At 42.5% G+C, this 18,123-nt stretch overlaps 1 protein-coding gene across 4 annotated transcripts in view; it reads left to right on the plus strand.

Annotated features, from left to right (window-relative positions):
- The first annotated feature begins 12,455 nt into the window (after positions 1 to 12,455).
- LOC133642193 (mitochondrial glycine transporter B-like) overlaps positions 12,456 to 18,123 on the plus strand; it is a 22,584-nt gene continuing 16,916 nt past the window's right edge. Inside the window, exons 1-4 of one of the 4 annotated variants that reach the window (XM_062036266.1) lie at positions 12,456 to 12,690; positions 13,412 to 13,468; positions 13,578 to 13,702; positions 18,025 to 18,123. The exon at positions 18,025 to 18,123 is cut by the window's right edge and continues 1 nt beyond it. In XM_062036266.1, coding sequence (XP_061892250.1) covers positions 13,454 to 13,468; positions 13,578 to 13,702; positions 18,025 to 18,123 — 239 coding nt within the window. In that variant the 5' untranslated portion in view covers positions 12,456 to 12,690; positions 13,412 to 13,453. The remainder of the gene's footprint in view (positions 12,691 to 13,411; positions 13,469 to 13,577; positions 13,703 to 18,024) is intronic. The other 3 variants (XM_062036267.1, XM_062036268.1, XM_062036269.1) reach the window with 3 other exon arrangements.

Below are 18,123 nucleotides of genomic sequence, written 5' to 3' on the forward strand. Positions count from 1 at the left end.
AAAGTAGTTGGGAAAGGGCATGTTCACCCCTGTGTTACATGGCCTTTCCTTTTAACAGTCAGTAAACGTTTGGGAACTGAGGAGACACATTTTTTAAGCTTCTCAGGTGGAATTCTTTCCCATTCAACAGTCTGGGGGTCTCCGTTGTGGTATTTTAGGCTTCATAATGCACCACACATTTTCAATGGGAGAAAGGTCTGGACTACAGGCAGGCCAGTCTAGTACCCGCACTCTTTTACTATGAAGCCACGTTGATGTAACACGTGGCTTGGCATTGTCTTGCTGAAATAAGCAGGGGCGTCCATAGTAACGTTGCTTGGATGGCAACATATGTTGCTCCAAAACCTGTATGTACCTTTCAGCATTAATGGCGCCTTCACAGATGTGTAAGTTACCCATGTCTTGGGCACTAATACACCCCCGTACCATCACAGATGCTGGCTTTTCAACTTTGCGCCTATAACAATCCGGATGGTTCTTTTCCTCTTTGGTCCGGAGGACATGACGTCCACAGTTTCCAAAAACAATTTTGAAATGTAGATGCGTCAGACCACAGAACACTTTTCCACTTTGTATCAGTCCATCTTAGATGAGCTCAGGCCCAGCGAAGCCGACGGTGTTTCTGGGTGTTGTTGATAAACGGTTTTCGCCTTGCATAGGAGAGTTTTAACTTCCACTTACAGATGTAGCGACCAACTGTAGTTACTGACAGTGGGTTTCTGAAGAGTTCCTGAGCCCATGTGGTGATATCCTTTACACACTGATGTCGCTTGTTGATGCAGTACAGCCTGAGGGATCCAAGGTCATGGGCTTAGCTGCTTACGTGCAGTGATTTCTCCAGATTCTCTGAACCCTTTGATATTACGGACCGTAGATGGTGAAATCCCTAAATTCCTTGCAATAGCTGGTTGAGAGGTTTTTCTTAAACTGTTCAACAATTTGCTCACGCATTTGTTGACAAAGTGGTGACCCTCGCCCCATCCTTGTTTGTGAATGACTGAGCATTTCATGGAATCTAGTTTTATACCCAATCATGGCACCCACCTGTTCCCAATTTGCCTGTTCACCTGTGGGATGTTCCAAATAAGTGTTTGATGATCATTCCTCAACTTTATCAGTATTTATTGTCACCTTTCCCAACTTCTTTGTCACGTGTTGCTGGCATCAAATTCTAAAGTTAATGATTATTTGCAAAAAAAAAAAAGTTTATCAGTTTAAATATCAAATATGTTGTCTTTGTAGCATATTCAACTGAAAATGGGTTGAAAATGATCATCTAACACAATTTCCCGACTCGTATGGAAACGGGGTTTGTAAAATAAACTATACCACTTGGCTCTCACTCAGATCATTTTGCTTGTTTTTCCCTGCAACGCTAAACCAGGGATGTCAATCATGCGGACCGTGGGCCGGATCAGGCCCGCCAACAGGTTTAGTCCGGCCCGCGAGAAGAGTTTACTAAGTGTAATCGTAATTGCCGTTTTTGTAACTGCACCATTTTTTTCCCAGAATTTTCAACTAACTTGAAGGCTTTTGTCCAGAGAAATATTTCAATCAATCAATCAATCAATGTTTATTTATATAGCCCTAAATCACAAGTGTCACAAAGGGCTGCACAAGCCACAACGGCATCCGCGGTTCAGCGCCCACATAAGGGCAAGGAAAAACTCACAACCCAGTGGGATGTCGATAACAATGACTGAGAAACCTTGGAGAGGACCGCAAATGTGGGTGGTATAATTAAATAGATGTCAGTGTCTAGCAGGACCGATAATCAGTATTTCCGTTTTCTTGGCATTGAGTTGCAGAAAGTTAGCGGACATCCATTGTTTAATTTCATTAAGACACGCCTCCAGCTGACTACAATCCGGCGTGTTGGTCAGCTTTAGGGGCATGTAGAGTTGAGTGTCATCAGCATAACAGTGAAAGCTAACACTGTATTTGCGTATGATGTCGCCTAGCGGCAGCATGTACACACTAAAGAGTGCAGGGCCAAGAACCGAACCCTGGGGAACTCCACACGTTGCCTTAATATAGTCCGATGTCACATTGTTATGGGAGACGCACTGCATCCTGTCAGTAAGATAAGAGTTAAACCAAGACAAGGCTAAGTCTGACATACCAATACGTGTTTTGATACGCTCTAATAATAATATTATGATCGACGGTATCGAAAGCAGCGCTAAGATCAAAAAGCACCAACATAGATGACGCATCAGCATCCATCGTTAGCAATAGATCATTAGTCATTTTTGCGACATCTGTCTCCGTAGAGCAGGGGTGCCCACACTTTTTCTGCAGGCGAGCTACTTCTCAATTGATCAAGTCGTGGGGATCCACCTTATTCATATATATAATTTATATTTACTTATTTATGAAACATGTTTTTTGTTAACAAGTTAAAGGTGTTTAATGATAATGCAAGCATGTTTAACACATACAGTTAATATTGTTAATAAATTAAAGGTGTTTAATGATAATACAATAATGTTTAATACATATAGTTAATATTGTTAATAAATTAAAGGTGTTTAATGATAATACAATAATGTTTAATACATATAGTTAATATTGTTAACAAGTTAAAGGTGTTTAAAGATAATACAAGCATGTTTAACACATAGTTAATATTGTTAAGTTAAAGGTGTTTAAAGATAATACAAGCATGTTTAACACATACAGTTAATATTGTTAATAAGTTAAAGGTGTTTAATGATAATACAAGCATGTTTAACACATATAGTTAACATTGTTAACAAGTTAAAGGTGTTTAATGATAATACAAGCATGTTTAACACATATAGATTCCTTTCTTTCATGAAGACAAGAATATAAGTTGGTGTATTACCTGATTCTGATGACTTACATTGATTGGAATCAGACAGTGTGCTGATAACGTCTGCATTTTCAAATGGAGGAGAAAAAAAGTCCTCCTTTCTGTCCAATACCACCTGAAAGTGGTTGGTTTTTGGCATCTTATTTGTCCAGCTTCCGTACTCCTTTGTATACACTTTACAAGAAATACATTGGCGGCAAACTCCGTAGCTTGCTAGCTTGTGCACGCCAGCTTTCTGAGACTCTTATTTTGTTAGCACAGGCAGGATGAAGCAGCGCTTTTATTCTGCAACTGTGCAGTCGGTCTTTGGAGTTTTGACAACAGGTACGGCGCCAGAGTCTGTTGAAATAAAAAGTGTTTCTCGCCTTCCTGTCGGTAATTTTTTCTTACTAATGATCTGGCAGCAGCCAGCGTCATCTCAGAAGAGAAGACCCTCGGGTGCCGTGAATGTCAATCAAGTGACGAAAGTGACATCATAGTGAAGATTTATGATCGCTCATTTTTAGGACTATTTTTTTAATGCCTGGCTGGGGATCGACTGACACACCCTCCGCGATCGACCGGTAGCTCGCGATCGACGTAATGTGCACCCCTACTGTAGAGTGATTTGCCCTGAAACCGGATTGAAAGGGTTCACAGCATTGGCGTTGTTAGGCCTATTTTAGGGGGGCTCAAGCCCCCCTAAAATATTCTTAAGCCCCCCTAAATAATTTGGTGTTATATATACATATACAGTATATATACTGTATATATATATTATTTATTTATTTTATTTTTTTTACAAATACATGCCGACATATTCATTATAAAGTGGCCCGAATATGAATTTAAATAAATAATCATATAACCTGTCATTATTCACTCAGTTTCCCCTCACTTCATAGCATAAGGTAGAGAGCCCCTTTAGTGCGTCGGTATCCAATCCATTCCACTTGTTCACATAGAAAATGCCCACATCACTCAAAACCCAGTCCGCATTTTCTCTTCGACCTTGCTTGCAGTCCTTGGACTTGTTCATATAGAAAATGCCCACATCACTCAAAATCCAGTCCGCATTTTCTCTGCGACCTTGCTTGCGGTCCTGCAGGTGTATGAAGCACATTAGCACACAGCACTGCAGAACGTGAACGGATGCAAAATGGACATAAACTTTTTTAAGAAAGAAAGTATTCATCACTGCTTGTAGTAAAATGTATTAGCTCCACTTTACACCAGGTCTGTGTTTGACAAAAAGTTACATTCCCGCTCTAAAACAATGCTGCTACTTAGTTAGCTAGAAGAAAAATGGTTAAAAGCCATCGTCCCGGGGAGCATTTCATTTCATCCCGTGCATTTTTTTCATCGTCCCCGGGACGACGGGACTACGTTAATCTCAAACCCTGGAAGTTAAATTTGATTGTTTGCATTATTTGTTTCAGCATTGCACTTTGAAGATGGTCCCTCAGCTCTTTGACAGCTTTGGCTCTTTTTCAGATCAGCAGACGGACTCTAAGTCTTTCTTATTTACAGTATATATAAACGTTTTTCTTTCTATTCAGACTTCCATATATTTAATTTCCTTAACGGCTTGCCATAATATATACATACATACATATATATATATATATATATATATATATATATATATATATATATATATATATATATATATATATATATATATATATATATGACAAATTATACTTTAATTCAAGTAATTAAGTAATATTTCCAGGGCTTGAATTTACAACCATTTTAGTCACATATGTGCCCAAAATGTAATCTGTGCAACTTCTAAATATTTGGGAACAAACAATGATTGTGTTGTGAGCGAAAGTCGTGGCATTAGCCTCTATGTTGTGAATGAATAACATAGAAGCTAATGCCATGACTTTCATTGTGTTTCAGTGTATCTTGAAGGATCATGCAAGTAATTGTTTCTTGTTGATGCTGTAAACAAAATGTCACTGTGCAAACCCATGTTTGTTGTTGTACTGAACACAGATTGAAAATAAACCGATTGAAATAATAATAACAATGAATAATTTCTAAGTCGAAGACTTCTATGGGAATGCATCAACAAGGACTCAGATTTCCCTCGCCCGGACGCGGGTCACTGGGGTCCCACTCTGGAGCCAGGCCCGGAGTTGGGGCACGATGGCGAGCGCCTGGTGGCCGGGCCTGTCCCCATGGGGCCCGGCCGGGCACAGCCCGAAGAGGCAACGTGGGTCCCCCCTCCAATGGGCTCCCCACTCATGGGAGGGGCCATAGAGGTCGGGTGCATTGTGAGCTGGGCGGCAGCTGAAGGCAGGGCACTTGGTGGTCTGATCCTCGGCTACATAAGCTAGCTCTTGGGACGTGGAACGTCACCTCGCTGGGGGGAAGGAGCCCGAGCTAGTGCGCGAAGTAGAGAAGTTCCGGCTGGATATAGTCGGACTCACCTCGACGCACAGCAAGGGCTCTGGAACCAGTTCTCTCGAGAGGGGCTGGACTCTCTTCCACACTGGCGTTGCACGCAATGAGATTTGACGAGCTGGGGTTTCCCCCCGGCTCAAAGCCTGCACGTTGGAGTTCAACCCAGTGGACGAGAGGGCAGCCTCCCTCCGCCTTCGGGTGGGGGGACAGGTCCTGACTGTTGTTTGTGCTTACGCACCAAACAGCAGTTCAGAGTACCCACCCTTTTTGGATGCACTCGAGGGAGTACTGGAAAGTGCTCCCCCGGGTGATTCCCTTGTCCTACTGGGAGACTTCAACGCTCATGTTGGCAACGACAGTGAAACCTGGAGAGGCGTGATTGGGAAGAATGGCCGCCCGGATTTGAACCCGAGTGGTGTTTTGTTATTGGACTTTTGTGGTCATCACAGATTGTCCATAGCAAAAACCATGTTCAAACATAAGGGTGTACATATGTGCACTTGGCACCAGGACACCCTGGGCCACAGTTCCATGATCGACTTGGTAGTTGTTTCATCGGATTTGCGGCCTCATGTTTTGGACACTCGGGTGAAGAGAGGGGCGGAGCTTTCTACTGATCACCACCTGGCGGTGAGTTGGCTGCGATGGTGGGGTAGGATGCCGGACAGACCTGGCAGGCCCAAACGCATTGTGAGGGTCTGCTGGGAACGTCTGGCAGAGTCTCCTGTCGGAGAGAGTTTCAATTCCCACCTCCGGAAGAACTTTGAACATGTCACGAGGGGGGTGCTGGACATTGAGTCCGAGTGGACCATGTTCCGCACCTCTATTGTTGAGGTGGCTGATTGGAGCTGTGGTCGCTAGGTGCCTGTCGTGGCGGTAATCCTAGAACCCGTTGGGATGCCGTCAAGCTGAAGAAGGAGTCCTATCGGGTTCTTTTGGCTCATAGGACTCCAGAGGCAGCGGACAGGTACCGACAGGCCAAGCGGTATGCAGCTTCAGCGTTCGCAGAGGCAAAAACTCGGACACGGGAGGAGTTCGGGGAAGCCATGGAAAACGCCTTCCGGACGGCTTCGAAGCGATTCTGGACCACCATCCGCCGCCTCAGGAAGGTGAAGCAGTGCACTGTCAACACCGTGTATGGTGCGGATGGTGTTCTGCTGACCTCAACTGCGGATGTTGTGGATCAGTGGGGGGAATACTTCGAAGACCTCCTCAATCCCACCAACACGTCTTCCTATGAGGAAGCAGTGCCTGGGGAATCGGTGGTGGGCTCTTCCATTTCTGGGGCTGTGGTTGCTGAGGTAGTTAAAAAGCTCCTCTGTGGCAAGGCCCCGGGGGTGGATGAGATCCGCCCGGAGTTCCTTAAGGCTTTGGATGCTGTGGGGCTGTCTTGGTTGACAAGACTCTGCAGCATCGCGTGGACATCGGGGGCGGTACCTCCTGGATTGGCAGACCGGGGTGGTGGTTCCTCTCTTTAAGAAGGGGAACCGGAGGGTGTGTTCCAACTATCGTGGGATCACACTCCTCAGCCTTCCCGGTAAGGTATATTCGGGTGTACTGGAGAGGAGGCTACGCCGGATAGTCGAACCTCGGATTCAGGAGGAACAGTGTGGTTTTCGTCCTGGTCGTGGAACTGTGGACCAGCTCTATACTCTCGGCAGGGTCCTTGAGGGTGCATAGGAGTTTGTCCAACCAGTCTACATGTGCTTTGTGGATTTGGAGAAGGCATTCGACCGTGTCCCTTGGGAAGTCCTGTGGAGAGTGCTCAGAGAGTATGGGGTATCGGACTGTCTGATGGTGGCGGTCCGCTCCCTGTACGATCAGTGTCAGAGCTTGGTCCGCATTGCCGGCAGTAAGTCGGACACGTTTCCAGTGAGGGTTGGACTCCGCCAAGGCTTCCCTTTGTCACCGATTCTGTTCATAACTTTTATGGACAGAATTTCTAGGCACAGTGAAGGCCTTGAGGGGATCCGGTTTGGTGGCTGCAGGATTAGGTCTCTGCTTTTTGCAGATGATGTGGTCCTGATGGCTTCATCTGGCCAGGATCTCCAGCTCTCACTGGATCGGTTCGCAGCCGAGTGTGAAGCGACTGGGATGAGAATCAGCACCTCCAAGTCCGAGTCCATGGTTCTCGCCCGGGAAAGGGTGGAATGCCATCTCCGGGTTGGGGAGGAGACCCTGCCCCAAGTGGAGGAGTTCAAGTACCTAGGAGTCTTGTTCACGAGTGAGGGAAGAGTGGATCGTGAGATCGACAGGCGGATCGGTGCGGCGTCTTCAGTAATGCGGACGCTGTATCGATCCGTTGTGGTGAAGAAGGAGCTGAGCCAGAAGGCAAAGCTCTCAATTTACGGGTCAATCTACGTTCCCATCCTCACCTATGGTCATGAGCTTTGGGTTATGACCGAAAGGACAAGATCACGGGTACAAGCGGCCGAAATGAGTTTCCTCCGCCGGGTGGCGGGCTCTCCCTTAGAGATAGGGTGAGAAGCTCTGCCATCCGGGGGGAGCTCAAAGTAAAGCCGCTGCTCCTCCACAACGAGAGGAGCCAGATGAGGTGGTTCGGGCATCTGGTCAGGATGCCACCCGAACGCCTCCCAAGGGAGGTGTTTAGGGTACGTCCGACCGGTAGGAGACCACAGGGAAGACCCAGGACACGTTGGGAAGACTATGTCTCCCGGCTGGCCTGGGAACGCCCCGGGATCCCCCAGGAAGAGCTGGACGAAGTGGCTGGGGAGAGGGAAGTCTGGGCTTCCCTGCTTAGGCTGCTGCCCCCGCGACCCGACCTCAGATAAGCGGAAGAAGATGGATGGAATTTCTAAGTCTTTGTTAGCCGTTTGTGAAGTTTTGTGCTTGTGCGCTACATTTGCTCGCATCCTGTGCATCTCCTGGGGGCTAAACCCCCCCTGTCCTTAAAAGCTAGTGACGCCCCTGGTTCACAGAGATTGTTAGACACTTAGTGTTCATTTAACTGTTGTGCAACAATTTTTTCGAGGATTTTCAAAATAAAGGGAACGTGGGACCTAACCTCGATCCTGACCTCATGGTAAACCACCGACCGGTGGTTTACCATGAGGTCAGGATCGAGGTTAGGTCTTTTGAGCAGAGGATGAATAACCGCTTTTTTGAATGCTAGGGGAACAGTGCCAGAGGAAAGTGATACAATTATAATATTTAGCACTGATGGACCTAATAATACAAAAAGCTCCTTGATAAGTTTCCCAGGAAGTGGGTCAAGTAAACATGTTGTTTGTTTTATCCCATTTACACGCTGTAATAATTCCTCTGTTATTTCATCAAAAAGAGAGAGACTATTTTGGGGGGCAGTATCCGTCGTATATACAGTCGTATCTGTGTTAATAGAACCCAGTTGAAACTGGGATGCGTTGTCTTTAATCTCCTTTCTAATGAGTTCAATTTTCTTATTAAAGAAATTCATAAAGTCATCTGCCGAGTGGGTGGAGCTACTGGGAGGAGTCCTTTGTTGGGTTAGTTATGCTACTGTACTAAACAAAAATGTAGGATCATTTTTGTTGAGGCGGATGAGATTTGAGTAATATTTAGCTTTAGCTAAGGTAAGCTTGCGTTTATAAGTTATTAAACTATCACTCCATGCTTGATGGAAAACCTCAAGTTTAGTCACGCGCCATATGCGTTCCAGCTTTCTACATGATAATTTATGAGCTCGAGTTTCTTCGTAAACCATGGGGTACGCCTTTTAGGGGCCCTTTTTAACTTTAGCGGCGCTATACTATCAATGGTTTCGCGCAGGACGTCGTTAAAGTTGTTAGTGAGGTTATCAATAGAGCCCACATAATTTGGGAATGGTGCCATTACCAAAGGCAGTAGGCCAGCAAGAGTCATTGTTGTGGCAGCATTGATGTTGCGGCTGCTAAAGCAGTTATTATTATTATTAGCTTGTTGACAATGAGTCAGAACTTTGAATTTTATAAGATAATGATCGGACATGACTTTAGTATACAGGAGTATCATAACTTTGGAGGTGGTGACACCCCTGACAAGCACTAGATCTATCGTATTACCGTTGTGATGCGTGGGTTCATTTATTATTTGTGTAAGACCACAGCTATCAATTATAGTCTGGAGCGCCATGCACGGAGCTGGTATTCATATGGATATTAAAGTCCCCCATTATGATTATCTTGTCGGCGTGCGCCACTAGATCAGCAACAAACTCTGAGAATTCACTGATAAAGTCAGAATAGGGCCCTGGGGGTGGTACATAACAGCCAGGTAGAGAGGCAGCGGTGTGACAGACCTCATAGTAAACACCTCAAACGATTTATATAGGTTAGGGGTAAGGTTAAAGTTTTCATTGTATATTAGTGCGACCCCCCCACCCCTTTTAAGGGGACGGGCAATATGCGCATTCGTATAGTTAGGAGGAGATGCCTCATTTAGCGCAAAAAAATCGTCTAGTTTGAGCCAGGTTTTGCTAAGACCAATGACGTTAAGATTGTTGTTTCTAATGACCTCATTAACTAATAACGTTTTAGGAGACAATGATCTTATGTTTAAAAAGCCCATATTATAGGTTGTGGGCTGTTTTGAGGAGTTTTTGTTGAAATTATCCGTAGTAGCAATATTAATAATGTTGCGTTTCTTATGCGTAGTGCACTTTAAATAATTTCGACCATATCTAGGAATTGATATCAGCCCTTTGAGACACTTGTGATTTAGGGCTATATAAATAAACATTGATTGATTGATTGATTGATTGATATGATGGGAATTTTCAGATTGTTTGCTTGGTGCTGCGATAAACTGAACGCATCATAATTTGCCAACTCAGTAGAATGCATTTCCATTTGACACAATCACAACAGAAAAAACATTATGTGAGTTGTGTATTATTCTAAGAGAATTGCTATGTGTGCAGGGATTATCCAGGCTGGCGCTGGCTAGTTCTAGTTTAACTGACTCCTTACCCGACTCTGTAATTGCCTGTGACCGGGCTTGCTCTAGTGTAGTTAGTCAAGTTTGACTCAAAGAGAAATCTATCTAGACAGGATGATGATTTGTGATATGTACATTTTCAGAATGTGCTTGTTCTATTTAGGGCTGAAGTAAAACAAAGAAAACTATTTGAAAGTTGTCGTAGTTGTACTTTTAAGTTGTTATGCCATGATTTTACCCATCCGGCCCACGGGAATACATTTTCCTCCATGCGGCCCCTGAGCTAAAATGAGTTTGACACCCCTGCTCTAAACAATGGAACAATTTTGGATATATTTTTAAAAAATTCAACAATACAATAAAAAAAAGAAAATATCAATCTCAGCTCGCTAGTATCGATTTTATACCGTTTCAGGCCTTAACATTGGCATTGCATTCGGATCGATCTCCACACCACATATAGCAAATTGGAACTTAAAATTAAAGTCCTGGAAGATATGTTTGCAGCTTTTGTTAAAAATGTAAGAAAATTAATAAAGTCAATCAATCAATCAATGTTTATTTATATAGCCCTAAATCACAAGTGTCTCAAAGGGCTGTACAAGCCACAACGACATCCTCGGTACAGAGCCCACATACGGGCAAGGAAAACTCACCCCAGTGGGACGTCAATGTGAATGACTATGAGAAACCTTGGAGAGGACCGCATATGTGGGTAACCCCCATAACTGTTTTTTATTTATTTATTGAGACTTGTATTAGTAGGTTGCACAGTGAAGTACATATTCCGTACAATGGGTGAGGGCGGACCTACATCACTTCCGCCTACCAATCCCCTAGCAACCGGGAATTCGTTGAAAACAAACCAGCTCACAGCGAACACAGCATTGACAGAAAAAGCATTTAACGAGCGTTGTGGCTTGGAATTCGGCGTTAAATCCTTCATTTACGCATTTTTACTTATTCGCATAGCGTGTGAAAAAACGAAAATGTATTATTTGCGTCAGACTCGTCTCAGTGAACTTTAAAGCTTCTCAGGCTTAGCTTAGCTTGATAGTTAGCTTAGCCTGCACGCTACTAAGAAAGAGACGCGGAAGTTATCAACAACAAGATCAAGTGTTAGTGTATACAATATTGAGAGATTTGAGGGCTACATGTATTGAATGGCAACATGAAAATTATAGGGTTTATTGGTTTTTAAAAACCCAACTCTTAAGTGCAAATTTAAACGAAACCGGTTTTCGAAAATAGCTAGCTAGGCTATAGACTATATAGTATATTACTCACTTAACTTAATCCTCTTCTTCCCGGATGGGAAATAAGGCTTTGACGACTCGACGCCATTCATCTCGCTGCTGTGCTCGTCTCTGTGCCTCGCCCCATGTAAGCTTCATCTCTTTCAGCTCCCCTTCAACTGTTCTTCGCCATGTGTTCTTTGGCCGCCCTGGCTTACGTTTTCCCGGTGGTGTCCATCTTAACGCTGCCTTTGGTATCCTCTCGTTGTCCGGTTTTCGAAAATAGCTAGCTAGGCTATAGACTATATAGTATATACCGCATGTTCTTTTTGTACAACAACAACTTCAGCTGTCGAACGTTATAAGGTACAAATTCAACAAGTACAACATTAGCACGGACGTATAGCCAAGTTGTGGTTAAGAAGGTGGATTTTTGTTCCTTATATTTACCAGAAACGAAGTGATCCGAACACACGACCCGGGACTTTGGGGGACTCCAGTGAGAACCGTCCTCGTTTTCCCAGTGTAAAGCTGCGAGCCATTTGTCTCGTCTCTGTGGGCTTTTATCACGCTTTGGCAGAACAAAATACAACCTTTGTTTTCCCTGTTTCCAGTTGTGGTTAGCACAACAAAAAACAACACAGTTTTTCGGCATTTTGGAGGCAGAATGACGGGTTTAACCAGCGTAGGTCGACAGGTTAAAGAGTAATGGCAACGGTTTGTTTTCAACGCCAGTCTGGTTGCTATGGCTCGAAGAACCCGTATGTAGCTCAGTTGCCCGGATGTCGGCCCTCACCCATTGACCACAAAATGGTAACACCCGAATAAGTTTTTCAACTTGTTTAAGTCGGGGTCCATGGACATGCCATGTTAGATTTTGTGCCTGGAAACATGTCAGCAATATAGTTTATTTAAATATTGATACTTTATATTTACTGTTCCACTGATTGTAAGAGCATGCATTTTTTTGGACGCACATGACGTCACACGCACACCACGACAGCCAATCGGAAGCGACGTTCTCTTGCATGGGCGCGGCTTCCGGGTGACAATCCCGCCTCAAACAGGAACCGGCGAGTTCAGAGTAGAACCACTTTCCTTTTTTAATGTCAGCGCCGGAGTCCTGAGATGCCAAGCTTAGTCCATTAGTTTCGTTATTACGCTTTATGACGCTTTTTAATACCTGTGCGTAACTTTTCGAAGCGCCATGTTTTGACCTTAAGTTTCGTTATTATGCTCGGTGAAGTATTTGGACCGTGTTTGCGGTGAGAAAGCTCGACAAGCACAGACTTTGTGGACGGCGGGAAACCCGTATGTATTATATTTTATTATAATATTTTTATCTTCACTGTTACTCCCTACGGCATGTTATCTTCACTGTACAATGTTTGCGTTTATCAAAACATTTTGATATTGTGATAACCTGCGCCGACACGTTGTGTGTCACATGACCTGCACTATATGTCCAATATAAAAGCAGACATAATGATTTTGTAAGGTTAAAAAAAAAAGCTAAATTTCCCCGCCATTAACTATTTTGAGGTGTTTTTCCTACAAGCATAACATACATATAGTGATTGATGCTCCATCCATCCATTTTTTGCCGCTTATTCCCTTCGGGGTCGCGGGGGGGTGCTGGAGGCTATTTCAGCTACAATCGGGCGGTAGGCGGTGTACACCCTGGACAAGTCGCTTCCTCATCGCAGGGCCAACACAGATAGACAGACAACAGTCACACTCTCATTCACACACAAGGGCCAATTTTAGTGTTGCCAATCAACCTATCCTTTTGTTCATGTGGACAAATTTTCTCAGGCATTCTCCTCCCCACTTTAAGATGTATTGACATGAGTTTTTATTGTGAAATCAGTTAATGAGTAGCCGTGTGGCGTGTCAGCTGGCCACAAACAAAGCATTGTTTGTCTGCGAGCATGGGCTGTGTCCTTTCCACAGGTCAAGACAGGCTTGCGTCATGTTTCCTTTACTCACCCTAAATTCTGCGGTACACTAAAACCGTTAACGTTGTCAACAGGAGAGTGAAAGCACAAGAATCTAATCAACGCCCAGAAGACCTATGGAACTGTCGGTGGTATGTTCTACGTTTCAGCATGTCAACACGGACAAAGCCACTGAATGCGCAACTTTATGTAACACTTTGGCAGCAACATCTTCTGTTACCTATTCCTCTTCTTCCTCAGGCTCACCCAGCGATCAAAGCCTTCATGTGTGGCTGTCTCAGTGGAACCTGCTCCACGCTACTTTTCCAGCCTCTGGACCTGGTGAAGACACGTCTGCAAACTTTACAAAGCCCTGTGCAGCAGGGGTGAGGCTCAACAAGCACACACACTCGCTCACTGCATTGGATGGAGGTAACCTTTGTTACCTCAGGTCACCACACAGGCCTATAATGAGCCTGTCTAAATGCTACATTTAATTTTCATTGGTGTTTTACAACAAGACAGGGGCTAACATTTTGTTCATTATTTCTACTCTTTATATTTTGACATTGAATAGTTGAATCATTTTGAAACAAACATGACTGCAATATGTTTGTTATTTCACACTATAAATCACAATCACAACTTATCTGTACTGTAAAGTTCAAATTTGAGTGACAATAAAAGGAAGTCTAAGTCTAACAAATGACTATTCAGATAAAGCAGGGGTGTCAAACTCATTTTAGCTCAGGGGCCTCATGGAGGAAAATCTGTGCACACACCCTATTCAAATTATGCCATTAAAACTAAAAAATAAAGACAACTTCAGATTGTTTTCTTTGTCTTACTTTGGCCAAAAATAGAACAGACACATCCTGAAAATATTACAATAAAAATATAGAAAAAAATACCGGCAGCGGTAAAGTTTAGATCCATGAAGGAAAGAAGAAAGTGAATGAATGTTTATAACTGAATACATTTACATATGCATACAAATGTGTTTTCTTTTGTATTTTTTTTTTATGAATTAAGTAACGTTTATGACAACATTTTTCCAAAACACAATATAGAATGTGAGATATAACAGGATAATGCATTAGGGGTGTAACGGTACGTGTATTTGTATTGAACCGTTTCGGTACAGGGGTTCCGGTTCGGTTCGGAGGTGTACCGAACGAGTTTCCACACGGACATATTAAGTAGCGTAACGTGCGTTGTGTAAACAATGCACACCGAGGCACAACACACGGCATCTCGCAGCTAACGGGCTACGATAGACTGACCATACGTCCTCTTTTCACCGGACATGTCCTCTTTTGCGGAGCTGTCAGGGCGGAGTTTCTTAAATGCCTCAAATGTCCGGCATTTTAAGTTAGGGTTGCGTGTATTTTCAATGTACGTTCAGGGTTAAGAAGGGGTAAAAACAAAACAAATTGTGCGCGCAGCAGCATTCGTGAGGGAGGGGCAGAGACAGAGAGAGCGAGAGAGTTATGATAAACGTGCATGCGTTGCCAGGCTCTGCTTTTTATCCATAGATTTAACAGATTTAATTTTTTATTATCTATAGCAGGGGTGTCATTTGCGGCCCACAGCTAATGTTTTAAAGGCCCACGGCACATTCTAAAAATACTATTAAAATAAACAAAAACATAACAAAAGTGAAATAAAAAAGCTTAAAGGTTAAATGTAATTTAGAAAAAGTTGCAATGTTGACTAATAAAACAAAGCTGTTTTTTTTTTTCTTTCAAACTGTCATTGCTCAAAACATAAAATTGAATCAAAATCAATGTTATTATGAATTATTGACCTATCCAAGGTTCCGATTACTTCACATCAAATATTCCACTAAGAAAAATATTTTTGGTGGAAGATTTTGCAAATTTGGTAAATAAATAACCCCAAAATTTATATTTTGTTGTTTTCTTACTGTACCGAAAATGAACCAAACCGGGACCTCTAAACCGAGGTACGTACCGAACCGAAATTTTTGTGTGCCGTTACACCCCTATAATGCATACATTTATCATTTGTTTTCGAAACGGTTACAAAAAAGTGGGACCCCAAAAATTTACTGTGGGACCCCATTTTTATGACTTGATGGGGTCCCTGGGAGCCCATTTTGAAAATTCCTAGCACCAACACTGATGGAGTATTGGTGCGTGCAAAACAGCAGCAGGCGGCTGTTGCCTGCGGGCCGGTTCTAATACTAATCAAATATCATCCCGTGGGCCACAGATAATTTATCCGGCCCGCGGGCCTTGACTTTGACACCCCTGAGATAAAAGAAGTTAGCTAATAGAATAAACATTCCTTGTACTCTTTAGGATTTTTGCATTTGGAGCAGTTAGAAGTGGAGAGGGAGTCGAAGAGACAGAAATTGGCTATAAAATCCAAGGCAGAATCCACTAAAGCAGAAACAAAAAGGAAGTCGCCAGGAAGGCTCATGTCAGAGCCATCAAAGCAAAAATTCCAAAGTAATGTGTGAATGAAGGCAAGTAATGTGTAAATAATGTCAATAAGTAGATGAACCACCTGTGGCTGTAAAGCGAACACTAGTAAGGTTGTAAATAGGGCTGCAACTAACAACTAATATAAAAATTGATTAATCTGTCGATTATTACTTTGATTAATCGATTAATAATCGGATAAAAGAGACAAACTACATTTCTATCCTTTCCAGTATTTTATTGAAAAAAACCAGCATACTGGCACCATACTTATTTTGATTATTGTTTCTCAGCTGTTTGTAAATGTTGCAGTTTATAAATAAAGGTTCATTTAAAAAAAGAATAAGAATAAAAAAAAGTAGCCTCTGCGCATGGGCATAGCATAGATCCAACGAATCGATGACTCAATTAATCGCCAACTATTTTTATAATCGATTTTAATCGATTTAATCGAATAGTTGTTGCAGCCCTAGTTGTAAATACTGTATATAGAAGGCTAACCCATGTGGTTCCTGTGGATGTGAACATAATTACTGTAGTGACTAAATAACATAGTGACTGAAACAGACAAAGTAATGTGTAAATAATGTCAACTCGATGAACCATCTGTGGCTATGAGGTGAACATTAGCAAGGTTGTAAAGACTGTATAGAGTAGGCTAACCCATGTGGTTCCTGTGGATGTGAACACAATTACTATAGTGACTAAATAACATAGTGACTGAAACAGACATAGTGATTAATTTGGATGAATGGGCTACGTATTTATGTCAACTCTGTTGATCATTTTTCAATTCTTTAAACACTAAAACATCTTTAAATGGTGCTTTTTTTGCCCATTTTTACATGTTTATTGCTGAAAAACCAGGAGCTTCGGGGTGGGGGGGAGAGCCAGGTCCAGGACCTGGGTCTTTTTCATTAAGTTTAAATCAAATGCCTGATTACCTACAAATAAAACAATATTATTGCCATTATTTTTATGGGACCAAATTAACCATTGATGTAATGATAATACATAATAATAATGCATGTTTATCCTTTCAAATGCAATAAACTTGCATTTGTTGTGTATTTTAACATTGTAATTGAAATTCAATTCTTTAAATAAAAAAACAAATAACAATAACATACTTTGTTTGTTTGCAAGATTTTGCACTTGATTAAAAATCACAACCAAAAGCAAAACAATATGTTAAAGAGAGGAATGGGGGCCTCAAATATACACAACAATAAATAATATAGCTAAATAAAGTATTGACAAACTTCAATATTGAACATGTAGGCAGTGGTCAAGTTGTACATGACTTCACTAACAATCAAGTTAGGACCTTCTTAAACAAAAGTAACAATATCAACACTACATTATAAGCAGATGTATTAACAGATCATAAGCAAAAAAAAAATTAAGTCTGGCAGATTCCGAGTTTACACTCACCTGGCTTGTTCACCAAACACCCTCAGTGAGTGTGTCTGGTGGTTGTATTTCAAGTGGGCGTGCAGGTTTGTTGTAGTCGCGCACATTTGGCAAACTAGCTTCTCGCTGTCGATAGTCTCATCTTGTTCCAAAGGTTTAAACTGAAATATTCCCACTTTGGTGCGCTTAGCTGCTGCATGCTAACTAGTTGCACCGTGTGATGCTAGCCGGCCAGCCAGTCAAAGACACTTAATGAGGACACCCCCTTTTTATTCTGCTATGGTGCAAACGCATGTAGCCGACAAAAAGCGTGGATATTCTCAAAGAATGCACATGGTGATTTATCGACGCTGGAAAACTTAGTGACTTAATTTGTATTTATTGACTTATGGAATATCGGCCCAGGCCTATGCTAGCTAGCTTAGCCGTACACTAGAATGTTAAGAAAACCTCAATGTATCGAGAGCCGGGCTACTGATTGGGTTGAAAGTCTGTTGGTCTGACCAGGAAATCATGCACTGACTTGTCAACCTCAAACAACACATGGCTTTGCCAAAGTAATCAAAGTATGACAACTGGGGGTACAACGATTCCATTCAAGGAAAGGATTCTACTTGTGTCTATGGTAAGAACCACAAGTTCATACGGCTTATGCTGACGTGAGTCAGCCAGTCCAAGGGGGCGTTGACTGCAGTTCTGAAGTTCCACTGTATTGACTTTTTTATTTTTTTAAACCTTTTTTTTAATTTTATTTATTTTTTTGTTGCATTTTTGTGTTTTTCTAATTAAAAACATTTTTTAATTACTTGTATTATTATATTTTAGTTATATTTTTTAAACATTTTTAGTTCTTGTTCTTTCAGTTCAGGCCGCGTAGGGATGGTGACCATGCTCCTGAATGTGGTGCGAACAGAGAGGCTGCTGGGACTGTGGAAAGGAGTTTCACC

This window comes from Entelurus aequoreus, linkage group LG25 (genome assembly GCF_033978785.1).
Source record: "Entelurus aequoreus isolate RoL-2023_Sb linkage group LG25, RoL_Eaeq_v1.1, whole genome shotgun sequence".
Lineage (NCBI taxonomy): Eukaryota > Metazoa > Chordata > Actinopteri > Syngnathiformes > Syngnathidae > Entelurus > Entelurus aequoreus.